The sequence below is a fragment of the Polyodon spathula genome, chromosome 25 (assembly GCF_017654505.1).
Source record: "Polyodon spathula isolate WHYD16114869_AA chromosome 25, ASM1765450v1, whole genome shotgun sequence".
In the NCBI taxonomy this organism is placed as follows: domain Eukaryota; kingdom Metazoa; phylum Chordata; class Actinopteri; order Acipenseriformes; family Polyodontidae; genus Polyodon; species Polyodon spathula.
Window position 1 is genome coordinate 5,560,350 of NC_054558.1, and position 20,426 is coordinate 5,580,775.

Below are 20,426 nucleotides of genomic sequence, written 5' to 3' on the forward strand. Positions count from 1 at the left end.
CACACACACACACACACACACACACACACACACACACACACACACACTATCGGAACATGCTTATTGACAGTACTGTGGTTCCACTCTGGTAAAATACAATTACTGGCAGGAATTTAATAATGAAAAGTTTGCTTTTGCTGTCATTAAACATCAAAGCCTATTCAGTAGATGTGAGGCTTGGATCCTCTCTGTCTGACTTCAGTAGCATAGTATGAAGCACACCGCTCTTTCAAAACCAATTACGCTAGAACCTTGGAATGCAAATTTAAAAAAAAAGAATAACAATACAAATAAAGCAGGGTTTAACGGTTTGCTGAGAGTAGTTTATCATTGCTATTATTAGTATTATTATTATTATTATTGTAGTTGTTATTATAGTTGTTGTTGCTGGAAACCCACAGGGAATCAGGTATTGTTAAGCGCTATTAATTAAATTCTGTAAAAAAAAAAAATGAGTGAAAGATTTATGAAATACTGGAGGCGGTTGGGCTTGAAGTCTGACACATCCTTCAGAGCTGCACAAACACAGGGCTCCTGAGCACAGCCCTAGCCAGGGAAATTCCCACGCAGGGTCCTTTTGAGCAGCGCAAGGGATACAAGTCAGCACAGCACCTGAGCGGGGTGTCGACACCACACTCTCAAACAACAATCTGCAGAGAAGAACAACTGAGAGATTCCAGAGTCCTTGAGAACACAGGGGCCGGCAGCGCTCAGACAAAACACCTCAGAGTCTGCACAGCATTCCTGCGGACCGGGGGACTGGGGGGTGAGCAGGGTGGCCCTGAGGTTCAGGGACTGGGAGGCAGTGTGAAGCAGTGGTTAGAGCTGAAAGAACTTGAAGGTAGTACAGTTCAGCTGATATTTGATAAAACACAGGATGTGCCAAGGCTAGTCATTTTCCAGAATGCTGCAAACCAGAAGGGCCGTGCAGCGAAAGTGTGTGTAACAGGCGATCACTTCCGCTTACCCAAACAGTTGTGCCCGTCGTGGGCCAGCCTGAAGCCATCGTAACACGTGCATCGGTAATTCCCAGGGATGTTGATGCACTCGTGAACACAGCCACCGTTGTACTCGTTGTCACACTCATCAATGTCTGTGAAAAAGAATAACAAAGTCAAAAATCGCAGGGATAGAGAGGGACTGAAAAAAACAATTAAAGGAACAAAAAAAGGAAGTGAACATGGCAGTAAAAAGAAGAGCGGAATAGAGAGAAAGTGAGAAAGAAAGAGTGTGAGGAAGACAGTAAGGCAATAGGGGGAGAGAGAGAGAGAGAGAGAGAGAGAGAGAGAGAGAGAGAGAGAGAGAGAGAGAGGATAGAGAGCGAGAAGACAAATGGAAAAGAGACAAAAAGGAATTAAAGAGGGGGAGAGAAAAAGAAAGAAAGAAAGAGTGACGGGGAGAGAGGGAGAGCTGGCTGGAGGACAAGGCCGCAGCTGAAACAATAATCCTGTGAGGGCTGGGTGAAGGCAGCGCGGCTGATGAAGTGCAGGAGGTGTAGGCACTGCCCACTCATTTAGTGGACAATTTAGAGCAAATTAACTGGCCTGCCCGCCTTTGTTGTGCTGAGGAGGGAGGGGGGCTGCGTAATTTAACCTGACAAGCTGCCTGCCGTCTTATTCGTTTAGAGGGGGAGAGCAGAATCCCTGCGACTGCACTGCTTGAAACCAACACCAGCCCTGCACCCAGTCCAGGCTTTGAGAACTCTGTGCAGTCTAGGAGTTTGATGTCAAATGTCTGGTCATTTCGATAATATACCAAAAACCAGGCAACCCAGGGCTGGGTGCAGGCAAGCCAGATACTGTTACAAGAAAAGTGAGCATGATTTTCTACAGGTTCATCTACGGATAGTAAATCTGAATAATGTTTATGAAGCTAGCTTGGTCCTGTCCCCAGAATGTCTGTAGATTTTAATAAGGCGCTTGATCAGCTGCATGTTGCATTGACGCTTACATAGCCTCCCAGCGGGATGCCAGATCTGCTATGGCTAATAAACTGCGGTTTTGTTTTTTGGACAGAGACACACAAGCTGAAACAAGAGCCTTGTCCCTTTAAGGGATTATCTGGGCAGAGCCAGCCTAATGCCCCACAGCACTCGCTGACTGCAGGGGGCTAATGACCTATATTAGCATTACAAAATGCTGCTCAATTTCTCGTTTCCAGATTCCGTTTGTGTTTGCACTTGAGACAGAAAGCTGTAGGAGCTGGCACTCTGTGAGGAAGAAGCTTGTGCTGGACTGTGCTGAATAGCAGGACAGGGAGAACAAAGGACAGGGGTGGGCAAGATCTAAATAGCTAAACAGACCATAGGGCTTCTGCAAGACACACTCTTTGGAGGAGGATCAGGGTTATCATTTTTGTTATGCTTGACACAGTAAAAGCAGGAGCCCCAGCAAACATGGAAGCCTTTGTCCCTACAGCTGCTTTGGGGGAATGTAAACGAACTGGACTATCAACAAGCTTTCTGACAAAGTACAGCACAGGAGTTTAATATGCTGTAGTAAACAGGCCCTGCTAGGTTTTCTGGGATAAAAAATGTGCGTTGTTAATTTCTTTCTTGAACTGTGTGATTGAGAGTGGCCTATACATGTTTTGCCCACCCTCCCCCTTCTCCCTTCCCCAAGGGGAATCTTCAAATACTAGACTAAATGTCTCAAATTAGGTCTTTCCCAGTGAATAAATTTCAGCAAAATGAAATAAAGTAAAGTTCACAGCCTCCAGGCAAACAGCCATGAAAAACAGTTGTAGTGACATTGTGAAATATCGCATTATGAAAAAAAATATATAGATATATAAAAATAATAAATCCAGCAGGCTTTGAACTTCAGATAAATCTGTTAAGAAAACAACAATGTGTCTGATTGAGTGGAGCACGTCCCAGCCCTCTCCGTGCTTTGGCAGTAACTTTGTGTGTGCAGCGTTGTATTTAGTGCCTTCATTTCATTTGGTAACATGTGTAATAAGTTTAACACAGGGCTTTGACCAACAGAGACCCCGTCAGCAAAAGGGAGCCCTCTCCTGTGAACTGCAGCTTTCCCAGGCGCGGCTTTATTTTATCAAATGACATTCAAGGTCTTCTTGCTTTGTGTTCGCTATCGGAAAAGTCGTTAGCTCAGTTGGCATAGCCTGGTAATGCTGCATTGCATCTTGAACACTGGCAGTTAGATTCAGTGGTCCAGATGGTGTATTTTTGATTAGAAAACTATTTAGACTAAGCTGGGTTCTTTTCATTTACATTAAACAGAATCTAACACCCTTAGATAAAACCAGTCTGAAGTTCTTCATATTCAGTGATTGTTATAAATGAACAGGCTCTTGCTCTAACGAGGTACCACAAATACCAAGCGGATGAATTTGAGATTTTGCACTGTGGCTTCTCTCACCTTCGCAGTGCTTGCCGTCTCCCGTGTATCCAGACTTGCAGATGCACTTGTATGACCTCGGGGTGTTCTGGCAGATTGCGTCAATGTTACAATTATCCAAAGCTTCCGCGCACTCATCAACATCTAGAGAGAGGGAGAAGGAGAGGAAAGCAAGTGAGACAGGAGCAGGCCTGCAGGGGCCCCGCTGCACGCTTCAGCCCCATGTCGTATGAATCACCCTTAGAAGAGTTTGCCATTGTGCATTTGCATGCTCATTGTGCACTATGCATTAGCTGTGCTTTGCTCTGTATCTCAGCGAGCTCAGGATAAGCTCATAAGCTTATTTGGAGCTGAATTAGTTACACTAGGCTTTACTATGAGCTTAATTAGTTACGCCTAAGCTGGTGGCCTCTAGGATATTTCTGATTAAGCTCAGGTGTGACAAATCAAGCTCAGCCTTCAGTGCTAGAGTGACACATTATAAAAACAGGCAATTATTACAAGACAGCCACTGGGGAGGTGAATCACCTAGACTGCAAGTTTCCAGTCAAAAAGAGCTGTGATAATGCTGTCAGCTGCACATTTAGAAGTGGATTTTTTTTTTAACCCTGTTAGTACTGATTCCAGATCCATCTCTCATCCTACAGGCATCCATTTCATTTTCACTGTGTGCAAGGAAAGGTATTGGGACCAACTGTTCATTAGTCAACTGCAAAATGTGTCTGCTTGCAAACACCTACTGTACATCTGTCTAGATTTTCCACTTGATCACTTTGATAATGCCCCATTCATAACTGAATACATAGAGTCGTGTGCAAATCTATTAGAACACTTTAAGACTTGTCACTTATATACCTACCTGCATGAAAACCTCAGGGTGTGAGAATTTTAATTTTCGGTCAGTAATCAGCAATATAGAAACAATAGGCACTTGTGTGTGAAAATGTCAGACTGCTTTGTGCTTTAATTAAACAGCTTCTAAAAAGTCTCATGCATTTTACCCTTTGTGGCTCTGTGTTCCTTTTCTCTTCTTTAAATGAACTGCATGTATGGCCTATTAAAGTCATTCATTAAATTAGATAATCACTAATTTGCCTATTTTGAAGACTTTCCAAGATTGTCTGTTCCAGTGGTTTGATCTGATATGCACAAAAAATCTAAACTACAGAAGCAGTGGGGTGTTCTAATGAATCTGCACCCTGCTGTATACCGGTAAGTCTTGTGAAATGAGAGTTCCTTGTGTGGTGTGTAGAAAACTGACTTGTTTTTCTGCACATCAAACAGTTCAGTGAAGACAGCGGCAACTCCAATCCACCTGCTGCCCCCTGCCCCCTGCCCCCTGCCCCCAGCCAACTCCTTTTGGTTGCGTTACCCAGAACCTCATCCTAAATGTGACCTTCACTGACAAGTATGTGATGAGAACAGTGAACACGTTAGGTTGTTGCCACCAATACAATGTCTGTGTAGAACTGTCTGTTTTTAAAGACAGTCAGCCTGTGGTCAGACCAGTGAAATTTCACGCCTGCTATCAAGCTCAGGAAATGTATCATTTTTAAGCTTGAGTTTCTTCTTCTGCATTGAGAGGCGTCGTGTTAACCTGCTCCACAGTGGAATACTCTTCACAGCAGGTTTTCCACGGTGCATTTGCACAGTAAGGACGCCTTGCTCTGTCTCCTTTCAAGAGGGTCCAGGTAGGCATCCAAACTCTTACAAGCCAATTTGACCTTTAGTCTAAAAGCATTAAAAAGCAGATCAGAAACCATCTAGAAACACACACGAGTATACACACGTGTACTGCACATGAATGCAGTATTGCAAATTCACTACCCTGCAGGAAGTATTAAGACTAGTGCACTAACCGACTACGCCACTCAGAATCTTCCAACCCGCATTAAAGGACTAGGGTTTTACTCAACTCACCACTGTATCTTTTACAACACACACACTCGGACCATGTCGGACTTCATGCATGCTTTTCAAGGATAAGCCACATCCTACTGGAACCAATACAAGCAAGATGTTGAAACATGCATTCAATAAACTTGGGGCCAGTCTGTTTAAACTACCTCTCTTCCTTGACTGCGCAATGTCTTTCTTGTTCCAACTTTTAATAACTCCATCGTCTATACTATTCAAACTTGCAGGTCAGGTTTGTTCTCCCGCTTATAAGTGTAAAGTAAACGCAATGTTTTACCCTTCAGTGGATTGGAAATATTCCCTACTTGATAAAACATGTGACAGAAAATGTTTCAGTGCCGGTAAAGGATGAATCATTGAAAGACAAACATGTCGGAGAACTCTGGAATCCAATTCTTAGAGCAGGACTCTTGGGGGGAGGGGGGGATGGGTGTCCAGTCAGCAGTGTCGCACAAGAGGATTTTTCATCCTTCACTTCAGCTTGCAGTTTGTGCTCAACAAATTATTAACCCTCTCAGTCAAGCTGCTTTCTGTCAGAAGCTTCTGCACAAAGTCTTTTTGCAAACAGAAGTTCAAATAGCACGGCAGTATGGTACAACATATAGCTGTACCATGCACAAAAATGGTTTAAATGACTATTTTATTTCAGGACGTTTCAGACAAAAGCCTTTCTTCAGCTCAATACTAATGGTTACATGTTTGTGGGAGAGTGAGTGAGATGCAGGTGACAAAGACGGACCTTGAAAGAAAACCTAAAGCATTGAGACCCTGAGTAATGTAGCCTTTTACACGACGGCTTGTCCTGACATGCACTGGCATTAGCTGCTCGTTGGTTTAAGAAAATGGCTGTGAAATATCCACAGCACTTCTTTAGATCTCCGGTGAAATAAGATCGTGAAAAACAATGGCTGCTGCAGCCCTTCCTTTCCTTTCTTTTAGGATTACGCTCTCTGGGTCTGTTTCTTTGTTAGACTGAGCCCTGGAGCGGGAGGGAGGCAGGCTCTTCCGCCCCGTCACTCCGCAGCACACAGCTGTAAAGATGCAACGCTGTTTTCTGTTTTCATATTCCAAGTTCAATGTTTTTTTTAGCAGCAACTGCAGTTCCGGGTTTGACTTTTTCGGCAGACAAGGTCTGTTCAAACCTGTCAGGACACTTCAGGTTGCCTGTCTGGTGCCACTGACGGTTGGACTTGCCGAGCCCTATGAACTAAAAGCTGAGTAACTATCTGACAACCATCTCAACACGTCCAGCATTTTCCTCCATTACCTGGTAAATGAGTTCGTACACAAACATACTCAACATCAAACACAGCTGTTGTACTCTGTAGCAGTGTGGAAGGCAGTGTGTTTGAGGAGCTCAGTGGTTAGAGTGCTGGGCTGCAGTGTGGAAGGCAGTGTGTTTGAGGAGCTCAGTGGTTACAGTGCTGGGCTGCAGTGTGGAAGGCAGTGTGTTTGAGGAGCTCAGTGGTTACAGTGCTGGGCTGCAGTGTGGAAGGCAGTGTGTTTGAGTAGCTCAGTGGTTACAGTGCTGGGCTGCAGTGTGGAAGGCAGTGTGTTTGAGTAGCTCAGTGGTTAGAGTGCTGGGCTGCAGTGTGGAAGGCAGTGTGTTTGAGTAGCTCAGTGGTTAGAGTGCTGGGCTGCAGTGTGGAAGGCAGTGTGTTTGAGTAGCTCAGTGGTTACAGTGCTGGGCTGCAGTGTGGAAGGCAGTGTGTTTGAGTAGCTCAGTGGTTAGAGTGCTGGGCTGCAGTGTGGAAGGCAGTGTGTTTGAGTAGCTCAGTGGTTAGAGTGCTGGGCTGCAGTGTGGAAGGCAGTGGGTTTGAGTAGCTCAGTGGTTAGAGTGCTGGGCTGCAGTGTGGAAGGCAGTGTGTTTGAGTAGCTCAGTGGTTAGAGTGCTGGGCTGCAGTGTGGAAGGCAGTGTGTTTGAGTAGCTCAGTGGTTAGAGTGCTGGGCTGCAGTGTGGAAGGCAGTGTGTTTGAGTAGCTCAGTGGTTAGAGTGCTGGGCTGCAGTGTGGAAGGCAGTGTGTTTGAGTAGCTCAGTGGTTAGAGTGCTGGGCTGCAGTGTGGAAGGCAGTGTGTTTGAGTAGCTCAGTGGTTACAGTGCTGGGCTGCAGTGTGGAAGGCAGTGTGTTTGAGTAGCTCAGTGGTTAGAGTGCTGGGCTGCAGTGTGGAAGGCAGTGTGTTTGAGTAGCTCAGTGGTTAGAGTGCTGGGCTGCAGTGTGGAAGGCAGTGTGTTTGAGTAGCTCAGTGGTGGTTAGAGTGCTGGGCTGCAGTGTGGAAGGCAGTGTGTTTGAGTAGCTCAGTGGTTAGAGTGCTGGGCTGCAGTGTGGAAGGCAGTGTGTTTGAGGAGCTCAGTGGTTAGAGTGCTGGGCTGCAGTGTGGAAGGCAGTGTGTTTGAGTAGCTCAGTGAGTGCTGGGCTGCAGTGTGGAAGGCAGTGGGTTTGAGTAGCTCAGTGGTTAGAGTGCTGGGCTGCAGTGTGGAAGGCAGTGTGTTTGAGTAGCTCAGTGGTTAGAGTGCTGGGCTGCAGTGTGGAAGGCAGTGTGTTTGAGTAGCTCAGTGGTTTGGGCTGCAGTGTGGAAGGCAGTGGTTTGAGTAGCTCAGTGGTTAGAGTGCTGGGCTGCAGTGTGGAAGGCAGTGTGTTTGAGGAGCTCAGTGGTTAGAGTGCTGGGCTGCAGTGTGGAAGGCAGTGTGTTTGAGTAGCTCAGTGGTTACAGTGCTGGGCTGCAGTGTGGAAGGCAGTGTGTTTGAGTAGCTCAGTGGTTACAGTGCTGGGCTGCAGTGTGGAAGGCAGTGGGTTTGAGTAGCTCAGTGGTTAGAGTGCTGGGCTGCAGTGTGGAAGGCAGTGTGTTTGAGTAGCTCAGTGGTTAGAGTGCTGGGCTGCAGTGTGGAAGGCAGTGTGTTTGAGTAGCTCAGTGGTTAGAGTGCTGGGCTGCAGTGTGGAAGGCAGTGTGTTTGAGTAGCTCAGTGGTTACAGTGCTGGGCTGCAGTGTGGAAGGCAGTGTGTTTGAGTAGCTCAGTGGTTAGAGTGCTGGGCTGCAGTGTGGAAGGCAGTGTGTTTGAGTAGCTCAGTGGTTAGAGTGCTGGGCTGCAGTGTGGAAGGCAGTGGGTTTGAGTAGCTCAGTGGTTAGAGTGCTGGGCTGCAGTGTGGAAGGCAGTGGGTTTGAGTAGCTCAGTGGTTAGAGTGCTGGGCTGCAGTGTGGAAGGCAGTGTGTTTGAGTAGCTCAGTGGTTAGAGTGCTGGGCTGCAGTGTGGAAGGCAGTGGGTTTGAGTAGCTCAGTGGTTAGAGTGCTGGGCTGCAGTGTGGAAGGCAGTGGGTTTGAGTAGCTCAGTGGTTAGAGTGCTGGGCTGCAGTGTGGAAGGCAGTGTGTTTGAGTAGCTCAGTGGTTAGAGTGCTGGGCTGCAGTGTGGAAGGCAGTGTGTTTGAGTAGCTCAGTGGTTAGAGTGCTGGGCTGCAGTGTGGAAGGCAGTGTGTTTGAGTAGCTCAGTGGTTACAGTGCTGGGCTGCAGTGTGGAAGGCAGTGTGTTTGAGGAGCTCAGTGGTTACAGTGCTGGGCTGCAGTGTGGAAGGCAGTGTGTTTGAGTAGCTCAGTGGTTAGAGTGCTGGGCTGCAGTGTGGCTATCAACACCACCTAACATCAACACCAATGGAGTTCGTCTTAGGTGACTGAACACTAAAAACTAAACCAGAAAACCCACCCCAGCATAAAGGGCTTTTCTCTGAGCAGTTACATAAAACCCATACACTGAAACATAAACAGCAATTTATAACATGAAAGGCGTCGCAAGAGAACTCTGTCCTTCAGAAGACACAAAAACACTGCAGTTCCTCTGATAACATCCAATACAGCTGGGTATAGAGTTTCAGCTTTTAAACGATAACAACAACAATAATAATCAATAATAATAATAATAATAATAATAATAATAATAATAATAATAATGCTGTAAATACTCTGGAAACAATAATGGGCTTGTTTGCTTGAAAATAAACAGCTCGGCTCACACATTAAGATAAAGAGGTATTCTTTTTCAAGGCTGGGTTTCTTTGAGTTTTCAAAAACAACTCATATCAAATTCACCCATAATCATATCAGAAAAAAAAAAAAACTGAAGAAAGTCCCTCAGTTGAGACACGTTTCCTTGTCTGTTACAATGAGCCGCTCGGAGGCTGCAACAGTGAATGTTATGCTAAGTTATGCTAAGATCATATAATGCTATATAGTTAGACATCGCCTAGAATACCACTTTCAGTGTTGGCCAAACCACCACAAAAAAAAAGTGAAGAGATGTGATGTTTTATACGAAAGAGCAAGTTAAAAGCTGTATTCAATTCGATTGCTTTATTTGTCCAGTTAAACTCTCTCTCTGAGTGCAGGCAGTCGTTTACAATGAAGACCCAGCCGAGAGGGCTCGCCCAGCTGCTGTTCACACTACACGGCCACACAGCTCTGTGCTCAAACACTTAAACAATGCAGCTATGTGAAACACACAATTAAGGGAGTGGCAAGCATGCAGGTAAGGGGCCCGGGTGGCACAGCTGCTGTATAATATAGTTGCACTATTCTCTCAGAAATGGGAATTTTCACAGGGAACTACACATTACAGGAGATCGGATGCCAGCGAGCTACCCGCCTCTGGAGGACGAAGGCCAGCTCTGCAGGTGTCCACCCAAGCTCACTGAGTGCCTGTCCAGTAGGGTCCACTGGACAGCGATGAGTAGAAACAGCCCCTGCCTGTTTTACCTTCCTGACCCACAGGAGCGTCAGCGTCAACGCGACGCTCCCTTCGGGATCTTCCCTTCTGATCCCCTTCGCAGAGCCTGGGCACCCAACTGGCAAACAACAAACCCTGCAATGCACTATCTGTATGAGGTACTCTACAAACGCAGTAGTAAACGTCAGTAACAGTGCGTTCACTGCACAGGTCATTTTAAAAATGTGTTTCGCATAGGGGTTCATTTAACGAGCCAGGGGCTAAGCTTGAAGTCAAAGCCAAGATCCACTGTCTGATTCCTGTCCTAAGCTCTAAAACCACACAGCCTCGCAATACTCCTTTAATCTCTAAAGTTATGAGGCTTCAGTCCTCCGCTCCAAACCACGTGAACCTTCCTATACCTTGGAGAACTCACAAGTCCCACTCATTAACATGATAAAATGTGCACCGCGGACGCCAGCGCTGCTACTGCTAATGGCCCCAGGCCATTTTTTTAGATTTATGCGGAGTCTTAAATGTTGTATTTAGTTTAGCTTCCCTGTCGGCCGAGCAGGAGAGGACTTGGCAGCTCGGAGGTGTGCAGTTCAAACAGAGAGCCGTATTTACTCTGTGCTGAAACCCACACTGTTCAGAACCTGTACCCTGGCCGGCTCTGCAGACTCCACTCTGCAATCCAGCTCTACAAAAACTACGCACCAGATACAGCAAGCTGGCTCTCTCTTCATCCTGGGGAACTTTACTGCAGTTAAGGCTTAGGGCTAGGCTGTGGCAGAGGGACTAGGTGGCAGTGCGACGCAGCGGTGGCACGTAGTGGTTAGAGATATGAGGGACCGGGAGGGAAGCAGTGGAGTCTGGTGCAGAGGTAACACAATGCCCACAGCGATGCTATGATTTGGGTATAATCCTAGTACAGGTGTGCTTTATTAAATCACAAAGCTTTGCAGAAGCGAAGCCCTGTTGTACTGGCTCTCCTTAAGCTATGAAAAAATGAAACAGGATGCAGAACTGGGAAGCTAAAACTTTAAAAAGGAGGAAAAGGTGCTCCCAGGGTTAACGTGCAAAAAGCTTTGTGAATCTGTTCCAGTCTCAAAGGTGCACCCACCCCTTATCTGCTTTAAATATTCCCCGAGATTAATCTGTCAACGCGCCACTCCTCAGAGCAGACTTCAAATAGCAAGCAAGCCTGTCACAGCCATTTTACAAGACATAATAACTGCATAAAAAGTTCCAAGACCTCGGGGGGTAGAATCATTCACTCCAGGGAAGGGAATGTCTAGATTAACAAACACATGTTTTAGAAGCCATCGTGTTTATATTGGCCATTGGAGAAACGGTGGTATGTAGAGTAGGTGAGATTTTTTTTTTTTTAACAAGTAGTTAAGGCATGATGAGGTTATGTGTGGATATGCTCTGATTGGCTCTCTCCTTTCCAGCATGCATAATCATTAATAATAATAATAATAATCTTTATTTTTATATAGCACCTATCATAGTGGACCACCATCACAAAACGCTTTACAAGATACGAGACTAGGATGTGAGAACTATGCATCAGCTGCAGAGTCACTTACAACAAAGTCTCACCCGAAAGACACAGCACAAGGAGGTTAAGTGACCTGTTCAGGGTCACACAATGAGTCAGTGGCTGAGCTGGGATTTGAACCTGCTGGTTGCAACCCAGTTTCTTTAACCACTGGACCACACAGCCTCCATTGGCAGGTCCGTATTGGTTTCCATGGTGACCCCATGCTATACTGGCGTATGGATGGTGGGCAGCTGTAGCACCCTGGACTGGAGGGACAAGCGGTTCTCTTAGGGAGTGAGGGAGCAGTTCAGTCTCCATGCCTCAAACCTGCCCTGGACTAGAGGGAGCACCCTTTCTCTTAGGGGGTGAGGGAAGGAGGCTTGTCTTTAGAACCGGCATCCTGCATCCTGTTTACTGCACAACTGTTTATTTTATTGCGGTCATCCACTGTAATTACTCCTGCTTCTTTTCATACTGGGTGATCCACCAACACCCAAAAAAACAAAAGACAAAGAAAAGTCAGTGACTCAGTGAAATCTCAGAACAGCACAGCAACCTTGCAGTGATTCATGACCTCAATGCCTGCCCAGCTGTTTTGGTAAACAGCAAAGCTTCAGCAGTATTCACTAATGGCATGTTCCTCGCTGTCTACAGCAGCGTTCAAGCCAGCTGCAACGAGCACTGAGGCCATTCAACTGGAACTCGCCATCCGATACCCTACATCCCTCAGCATGGGAAATCTCCCTGGAACAGGCGGCTCATCCCTGTAAGACCATTTCAAACACAGAAAGGACCATCAGCAGCCGCGGCACAAGGCTTGGTTAACGCACACAAAGCGATGGGAGCGGGTTGTCATTTTCCGACAAACCGGCTCTATTGACAATCTGCTGCTGCGTAAATTTGGATAGGCATACTGCTGTAAGCTTTACATTAAAACAAACAAAAAAATACACAACTATATGCATCCCGGTATGATCACTGCGCTTAACTGTTCCAAGTGAAAATAAGCGTCCAGGCTGGTTAAAACACACCAATTAAGCCACTCCAGGACAGCAAGGGTCAGGGTGAATGTGTAACCCTTTAGATAACCGTTTTCAAAAGACTTTTTAATTAATGGCTTTTTTTTTTTTTTTAAGGTAAGTTTCCACGTTTAACTGCTTGAGAGCGAGACTTGCTGTATGAAGTACCTGCACAGAGGACTTAGAATTTCATTTCATTCATAGAGTTTCCTCTCCTGGAGCTCTTGTCCTGAACCTTTAATGAAGAAATAATAGCGCACTGGTAACTAAGAGAAGCGCACTGCCAGCGTGAAGAATCTCAGGCTCACGCATTCTTATCTTTTCTTCAATTGTGCCCATAGTAACGGCCACAAAAAAAGCACATGAATACTCCCCAGATACGCTGTGCTTGTTCCAGGGAAGACTTTTATCATTAATGATTCCCTTTTCAGGGGAGCACAGGGGACTCTGCCGTGGTCTAGTTTCTGAATAGCAAGTGCTGGCAACATCAGTGCAAGGACTTGTAAAGTCGCACTTTGCTGAAACCAGGAATTTGAAGTTTTTGGCGGGGATGCAAATCTGAAGTGAACATTTCCTTACACTGCCTCGGCAAAACGCACAGTTCTACGCCCACTAATCCACTACACTTTACAGCACAAAGATCAGGACGACTCACAATAGGTGCAAAAAAATCTGCAAGAAAAGGCCAGCCATCGCCTTTTGACCAAAGGCAGTCGGATCGTGCTCAACCTGATCGGCGCACAAGAATGTACTACATGTTGCATGTCTTATTGGTTTTTTTTGTGTGTGTGTGAAGCTTCATAATGCTTTAGGGTCAGGCTGCTTCCCACACTGGCTTGTGCCAGAAGGGCCTTCCGAAGCAGATACTCAATCAGGGTGCAAAGGTTACCCCAGCCAGGCTCTGGCTGCCTTACCACTCTGCAGCTCGACGGGGACTGCTGTCTGCAGCACAAAACAGCAGCTCCCATCCCAATGAATAGAAGGCACTCCTAGAGGCAGTTTGCTTGAAATGCAGAAGCAAGCGGAATTCTTATAGATCTATATTCTTTTTAGAATAGTCTTGTATTTATAAAAACATCATATTTGTTAAAGAACACTGTCTCTTATAGTCGTGAATGATAAACAAGAGTATTTATCTGTGCCACCCAGCTTGCCCATACCTTAAAGCAAGAGCTAAGGCATCACCTGCCCCTGCAGCCTGTCCACCCCCCTGCCAAACCAACATGGGTTTCCGAAAAGAATCTGTAATTATTCCGACACTGATGCAGGACAAAGAGCTTGTCAGGAACATCTGTGTTAAATAAATATTTACCTCGCAAGTCGCGTCCCTTTTATCTATGGTGTCCTCCACACATTTTTTGGCATGTTCCTTTTTTTTCCCCCTGAAAGTTGGTTCTCGGGTTCCTTAAAACAATTCCTCGTGCATCCCTCTGTGCTTTACCATCCTCTCAACACACTTTCACCTCAGTGTACCACCCTTTACTTGAGCAGGCAAGACATCCAAACTGCCTTTAGCTCCCTAGCAGGCTTATTTTACCTCTGTTACAGGATCAAGTTTGCAACAAGAGAGCAAGCTAACGGCTAAACCCATACGGGATTGCTACAGTCGTGTTCAGAAGACTGGCAGTGTTGTTGAGGGCAGTTTGAATATATACTTCTCCCGGATTCACAAACAGGGGTTACCTTTGAACCCGGGACAACAAAACATTTGCATTCACCATCACACAAAAAAAAAAAAAAAGTTCTAATTGTAAAATGTAAATATTAGGCTTTCCCACCAGAAGGAAGAGACCACCCAGGGTGCAGAAACTGTCTGTTTTTTTCCCTTGCACTTCTCAGCAGCACGGATAGCTTTGACTGCTTCTAATAAGGTATCATTGTCGGAGGTGACCGCAATGTGCATTTAGAGCCATGCACTGAGAGCAAATGATGCAGGGTCGGCCAGTGAAGTATATGAAACTTTAAACTGATTAGCTTTGTACTTTGGAGGGTGTCACGGGAAACGCTACAGCGGGCATGCTTACTGAAGTGTTGCACTGCGTAGATTCAATGCGCTTCGCGGTACGCTTCCCCAGAATCCATGTTTAAAGCATGTCACATGCGTATGAGTGTGTTTGGTGTACCACAGATTGCACAGGAACTGTTCGTGCTTTGAATTTAGTTGCGTTTTTGTTTTAAAAACTACATGTTCCAGTGCTTTCACTCGCAGATAAAAAGGAGAACATGTTGCAACTTCTGGCGCTTATTCCCGTTCCCCTGTCCACATCCTTACCGGCTAAGACACACGGATTAAGAAAACAAAAGGGGGTTGATTTATTTGTGTTTTTATATTTGAAACAGAAAAAAAATACACATTTCATGACACCTTGACAACCTGCCGCACGTTTTTAGTTTGTATTTTTTGTTCTAAATTCCCTGAGGAATTGTTATATAAATTATTTGGTGCCATTTAGTGAAACAGCCACTGTGTATAGTTGCTCTCTCTTGCACAGTCTAGTTTAATATTAGTAGCGGCGTGTTCTTTCCTGCTTAGATTAGTCTCTGTGTGTGTGGGGGGGAGTGGGGGGGAGTAAACAACACTGTTTGCAAAGTGTACACACCACGGTATTCAAGATATTTATTAAAAGCATGTTCCATACTATTGACATTTACTAGAGGAAAGAATTTTTTGTTCGGCGTCATAATGAAGCAAACTGTTTTATTTATTAAACTCCAGTGTTTAGGGTTAGTGGCAATGCGCAACAGTGACACCGTGGTGCACTAAAGCGACAGCTTTAACATTGCGGATTGTTCAGATAGAGTTAACCGGCTACAGGGTTACAAACTGCTGTCTGTTTTTTTTTATTATGGTAAATTATTTGTAATTGTACATGTTCCCCATTAACTCGGACAGAAGGAAGCAAAAACTTTCCGATTTTATCTGAGACAATATGCGGGAAATTACAGGAGGTGATTTATTTCCCTTAATCTAAACGGACTCCACTTGAGATACTGTATCGCTTCCTTGTGCTCGATTACATATTCATTAGCTCAACAAAAGCATTATTTACAAGTCGTTAAAACGTATGCATTTCCTTTGCTTTAGTTAGCTGTCTCACGCGAAGTGTGAATCGCACTCGTTTTTAATGTCCTGTTTATTAAGAGCTGAATAATGATCAAAGAACTAAAATAATAATAATAATAATAATAATAATAATAATAATAATAATAATAATAATAATAATAATAATAATAATCTTACCTGGACTGGCTTTGCTCCCTAAAGCGGTTTCAGGGTGGTGAAGGAAAACGAGTATGCAGAGTCCCAAATATCCAACACTAGGGCCCATTATAATGAGCGAATACATCATATATACATACAATAAAATAGATATACTTCTCTGTAAGCAAAATAAATCTCGGAGGACTGTTTAATTTAGCAAAAAAAAAAAAAAAGAAAAAACAAGCTGTATATAAATAATCCTTTCTTCCTTATCTCTATTGGGTTTTTTTATGCTATAGTAAAAAACCCAGCAATATGCGGTGCTCGGCTGTGTGTCTCACCCGCACTAGGAGTAATTCTGTTATCATGTTCAAATCCCGGACAATTTCTATATATAAGAGAGAAGGGGAGAGAGAGAGAGAGAGAGAGAGAGAGAGAGAGAGAGAGAGAGAGAGAGAGAGAGAGAGAGAGAGAGAGAGAGAGATGTAGAGAGGGAGAGAGGGGGAGATAGAGTGAGGACTTGTGAGAAAGGGGGAGGAGAGATGAAGATTCGCGTATTGCTCTCGCTCCCTCCCTCCCTCTCTCTCTCTCTCTCTCTCTCTCTCTCTCTCTCTCTCTCTCTCTCTACTTGCAAAGATCTCTTTTCTACAGGAATTTACAATCAGCTGCTGGTTGGAGCATTGGGGAGGTTGCTATGGAAACGGCTTCCCCGGGCGCGGAGGTCAGACTCGGGGACCATGTGCAATCAATGGATCAATGCAAACGGTATGCATCGCCCAGACCAAACAACCTTTTTTTTTTTTTTTTTTTTTTTTCTAACAAGGACTAGTAGAACTACTGTTGCAGCTTTCTCCACATTATTAATCGGGGAAGATGCAATACCAAGCGCGCCAATGCTGAAATTCTGTAAGCGCTAAGGGGAAAAAAGAAAAAAAAAAAAAAAAAAAAAAAAAAAAAAACAAAAAAAAAAAAAAACAAAACACCTTTACGTTTACATATCCAGCACGCATAGGCTTATAATAAACAGCTCTGACCAGCTTTAAAATCAGTGAGTATTTAACACCTGCAGTGAAACTGAGAGGACTTCGATCACAGGGTCTGCTGCACTAATGCGGGGCCTCTTTTACGCATGTTGTGCTATATTAAATAATAACATTTTCTGATCTGAAAACCACAAAGCTTGCCGTAGTGGAATCAGCGCACACGGCATTTTAAACCTCGCCCTTCACTCGCTATAGTGGAGTACAGACTATAGCGCAGCAAAGCTCATTCCTGCCCTGCTTGGAATTCCAAAGCCACTGGTCAGCACTGGTTTATACTGGTCGTGATGACAAGAGACAGCAGTGCTGATTAAACAGGGGATTTGTTTAATTCTTTATTTATTTGACTCTTGTCTGCACTCTGAAATGAATCTAAGATCAATTTCCTGTTAAAAGTGTGCTGGGGTTCTACCAGTTTTTAAACCAGCCAATGAGTTTTTCAGTTCTCAGCTCTGATTTTCAGCTGGCAGGCTCTTGAATGTTTTTACACAGCATTACACCGGCCAGCAGCCCCATCCTCGTGTTCTGCACCGAAGCTCAAAGCAAATACGCAGTCTCACCGGGGAACTGGCCCCTCACAACAGCAGCCAGAAAGACCCTGCCCCACCCGCGAGACCCAGTCTACCTGGCACTGTAAAGCCTGTTTGTACAGAGAGGTCAAGACTGGCTGGACCTCATTCACAGGGGGGCTCAATTCAGCCACAACGCAAACTTTGGAACTAGCTGCCGCTGCTTAGGTAGTCTCCTGCATGCAGTTCCTCCAGGGGGTTCCAAAGTGGAACTCAGAACACATGACATCACAAAGCCCACCTCATAACGCAATACGATTGGACACCTTTGGGTGATCAGAGAGCAAACAGTGGATAGATAAACACTGAACCACCATCTCACCCCCCAAGAGAAAGGGGGCTGGGAGTTAATAGTCACATGACATTTACACAAGTGTTTGTCTTGCATGGCATTTCCAAGTTGCTCCAATACAGAGCAGCCAGAGAAAATGGATAAAAAAACATACCGACCTTACACATCTGTTTCTGAAATGAGGAACTCAAAGAGATTTGAATAACGGCCACTTCTCACCTGTTCCCTGTTTGGCCCTCTGTTGCAAATGACCTTGTTATGTCTTTTATTTGTATTGTTGTAACCAGGCAGACTTGCAAAGCTAATGAAGTTCAAGTCACTGCCAAGCGGATCGAGGTTCGCTGGTTTTCATATTCAGACGTGAAAAGCAAATGAGCTGGGTTTGTTTCCTTAGGAAAACTCTCCCATGCGTGGAAGTGTTCCGGGGACAGGGAAAGCGATGCTGCACAGTCAGGTGTGTGTCGTGCTAGAAAGTATCGCTATTTAATATCGACAGCAGTAACATCAGCTGAACACCTGGAAATGTTTTACTGAAGTGCAGGACAAAAAAGGGGGCATTTGACCCCTCCGCATCCAAAGGGGTCAGGAGAGGTCGCGACCTTCAGACTGCCGTTGTATTGCGAGCTCAGTGAAGCGAATTAAATGAAAAAGGCCAGGAAAGCAGAGTCTAGAGTCCTGAGTGGACAGCTCACCTGTGGAAGAATGTAGTTAACACACGCCAGGTATTTTCAACTTGGTTTTGGGTCTATTTCAAAGATCTAAACAGCGGCGGTATCTGCAACAGCCTCCCTCCCCGTGCACTCTTATTGAGACAGGGAGGGTGAAGGATTATGCCAAACTAATCAGTCTTGTAGAGATATCAGGAGATTCTGCACACCTACACACCGTGCATCAGATCTTTGAAGCTGGAAGACACTCAGCCACACGCACACACTTACAAGCCCACACGTACCACTGCAGCCTGCTGACTGCCAGTCCGGCTTGCAGGCTCCGCGTTAACAGCAGCTGCACTGGAGATCCGATGCTGTGCACTGTTATGAAGGTGTAAAATGTGAAGGTATTTATCCCATGTGTGGGAGGGGGGATTAGTATTATTGCACTTAATGGAAAATCGCTACCCTGCTGGAAATACTGCCATGTGTGCAGTGGAACTATCAATTGTATTTTCCTCTTTCACGGCTTTGTTATGTTGTTTGCAAGCGTCCTGTACGGCTCTTATTGCAATTGCACTAATAGTGTGCGTTTCAGGTGCTTTGGCCTTAACCCGGAGGCTGATCGGTAAACACAACAGTGCAACTCGATCACAATTAGAAAGAAACTGTTATTGACTGATCTCTGTGCGTTGGATGCAGCCCCCCCTATAAAAGAGCAATCAGTTCAATGCTGCTGGTGCTGCTTTTGCATCTTTCAGCATCTTTTACCACCTCTTTACCAATTAAAGAAGAAAAAAACAGCAAGTAACAACATAGGGGTGGAACCAATCAAAACACACAGCTGGAAGAGGGCTCTTGCCTGGCACGCCACTGATTTACAAGCACGGCAGAAATATTTGATAAGAAACGTGCACGATATCGTGCCTCGGGGAGGGGGAGGGGGGGGGGAAGCTAGTTTGAATATCGTCATTGAAGAGGGAGACATCGCTGTCTCCTCTGATTGAATCCAGCTCGAAGTTGCTTAGTTAGATGAACATGTTTAGCTGCTCCGTTGAAAGGGTACAGCACTCTGATTCAGGAATTACAATGAGCTAGTGAGTTAAATAATTGTCAATCCCGTGTTTACAGGGCCCTGGGAAGGGGGGGGGGGGGGGGGGGGGGGGGGGGGGTTGGGGGTAGCGTATGCATGTTTGAAAATCCTAAATTGCTGCGCAAGCTGGCCTCTTATCCACAAATCAGCTCGTCGGAGAGATGGGATCAGCGCGGCCGTCGAGACTCGCTCTGATCTCCCCGGACGATCCTGCAGCCACTAAGTGCTTCACAGATGATGATGGGAGATTGTCCTCTGCCGAGCCCGCTCTGAAGCTCTTCCAAACCCTGCTCCGCTGACTCAGCACCCTCACAACCTTCTCCTCAACCCCGCTGGTCCTGCTCTTCAAGGACGCCCTGCTAATTAGTCACCGTCGGTGACGAAGACAGTTCCAAAGTCTCCGAGAACTGAAAGAATAAAACTAGAGTATCTGGGAAAACAGAAAAGAAGGAGAGACGCCAACACATTGAACAAAGAGGCATTCAAGACAAACAAAAGACCTTGCAAGTATATGCGAGGAAACGTTTTTTTTTCCCAAGCTGTTTTTATCAGTTTTGTACTCGGAGGAAAATATCATTTAAAGAAAATCTTGAAAAAAAACATAATTATCCTTGTGTCCATGGAACCTTGTGTGTGTGTGTGTGTGTGTGTGTGTGTGTGTGTGTGTGTGTGTGTATATATACCACTATCATGCGTGTCTTTTGTGGTCTTGCACTGGCTATGTTATAGAAACAGTTCTGCTGTACTGCCATCAGTTCAGAGACGGGGCTTGATTGATGTAATGTGCAGTTCTGAATACGGAAGCACCTGCCAACTGAGCACCATCATCAATGCATTGTCAGAGCTGTGGTCCCGCCCAGGGAGAATCATCTTTTACTTATCACAGTATCACGGACGGCAGCGGCAAAATGCAAGAATCATCCATATACATATTTCTACACACACACATACAAAATGCACACAGGAGTGCTTCCCTCTTTATGGGCTGTGCAAAGCGGAGAAGGGGACATAATGAAAACAGTACATTAGTGAAGATCCCTTTCACAGGA

General features: G+C 45.3%; 1 protein-coding gene across 4 annotated transcripts in view; it reads right to left on the minus strand.

The window, feature by feature from the left end:
• LOC121299786 (signal peptide, CUB and EGF-like domain-containing protein 3) overlaps positions 1 to 16,192 on the minus strand; it is a 54,719-nt gene extending 38,527 nt beyond the window's left edge. For 3 of the 4 annotated variants that reach the window (XM_041227850.1, XM_041227848.1, XM_041227847.1), the window contains exons 1-3: positions 15,773 to 16,192; positions 3,381 to 3,503; positions 968 to 1,093 (exon numbers count right to left, since the gene is read on the minus strand). In XM_041227850.1, coding sequence (XP_041083784.1) covers positions 968 to 1,093; positions 3,381 to 3,503; positions 15,773 to 15,881 — 358 coding nt within the window. In that variant the 5' untranslated portion in view covers positions 15,882 to 16,192. The remainder of the gene's footprint in view (positions 1 to 967; positions 1,094 to 3,380; positions 3,504 to 15,772) is intronic. The other variant, XM_041227849.1, reaches the window with a different exon arrangement.
• Positions 16,193 to 20,426: the final 4,234 nt, after the last annotated feature.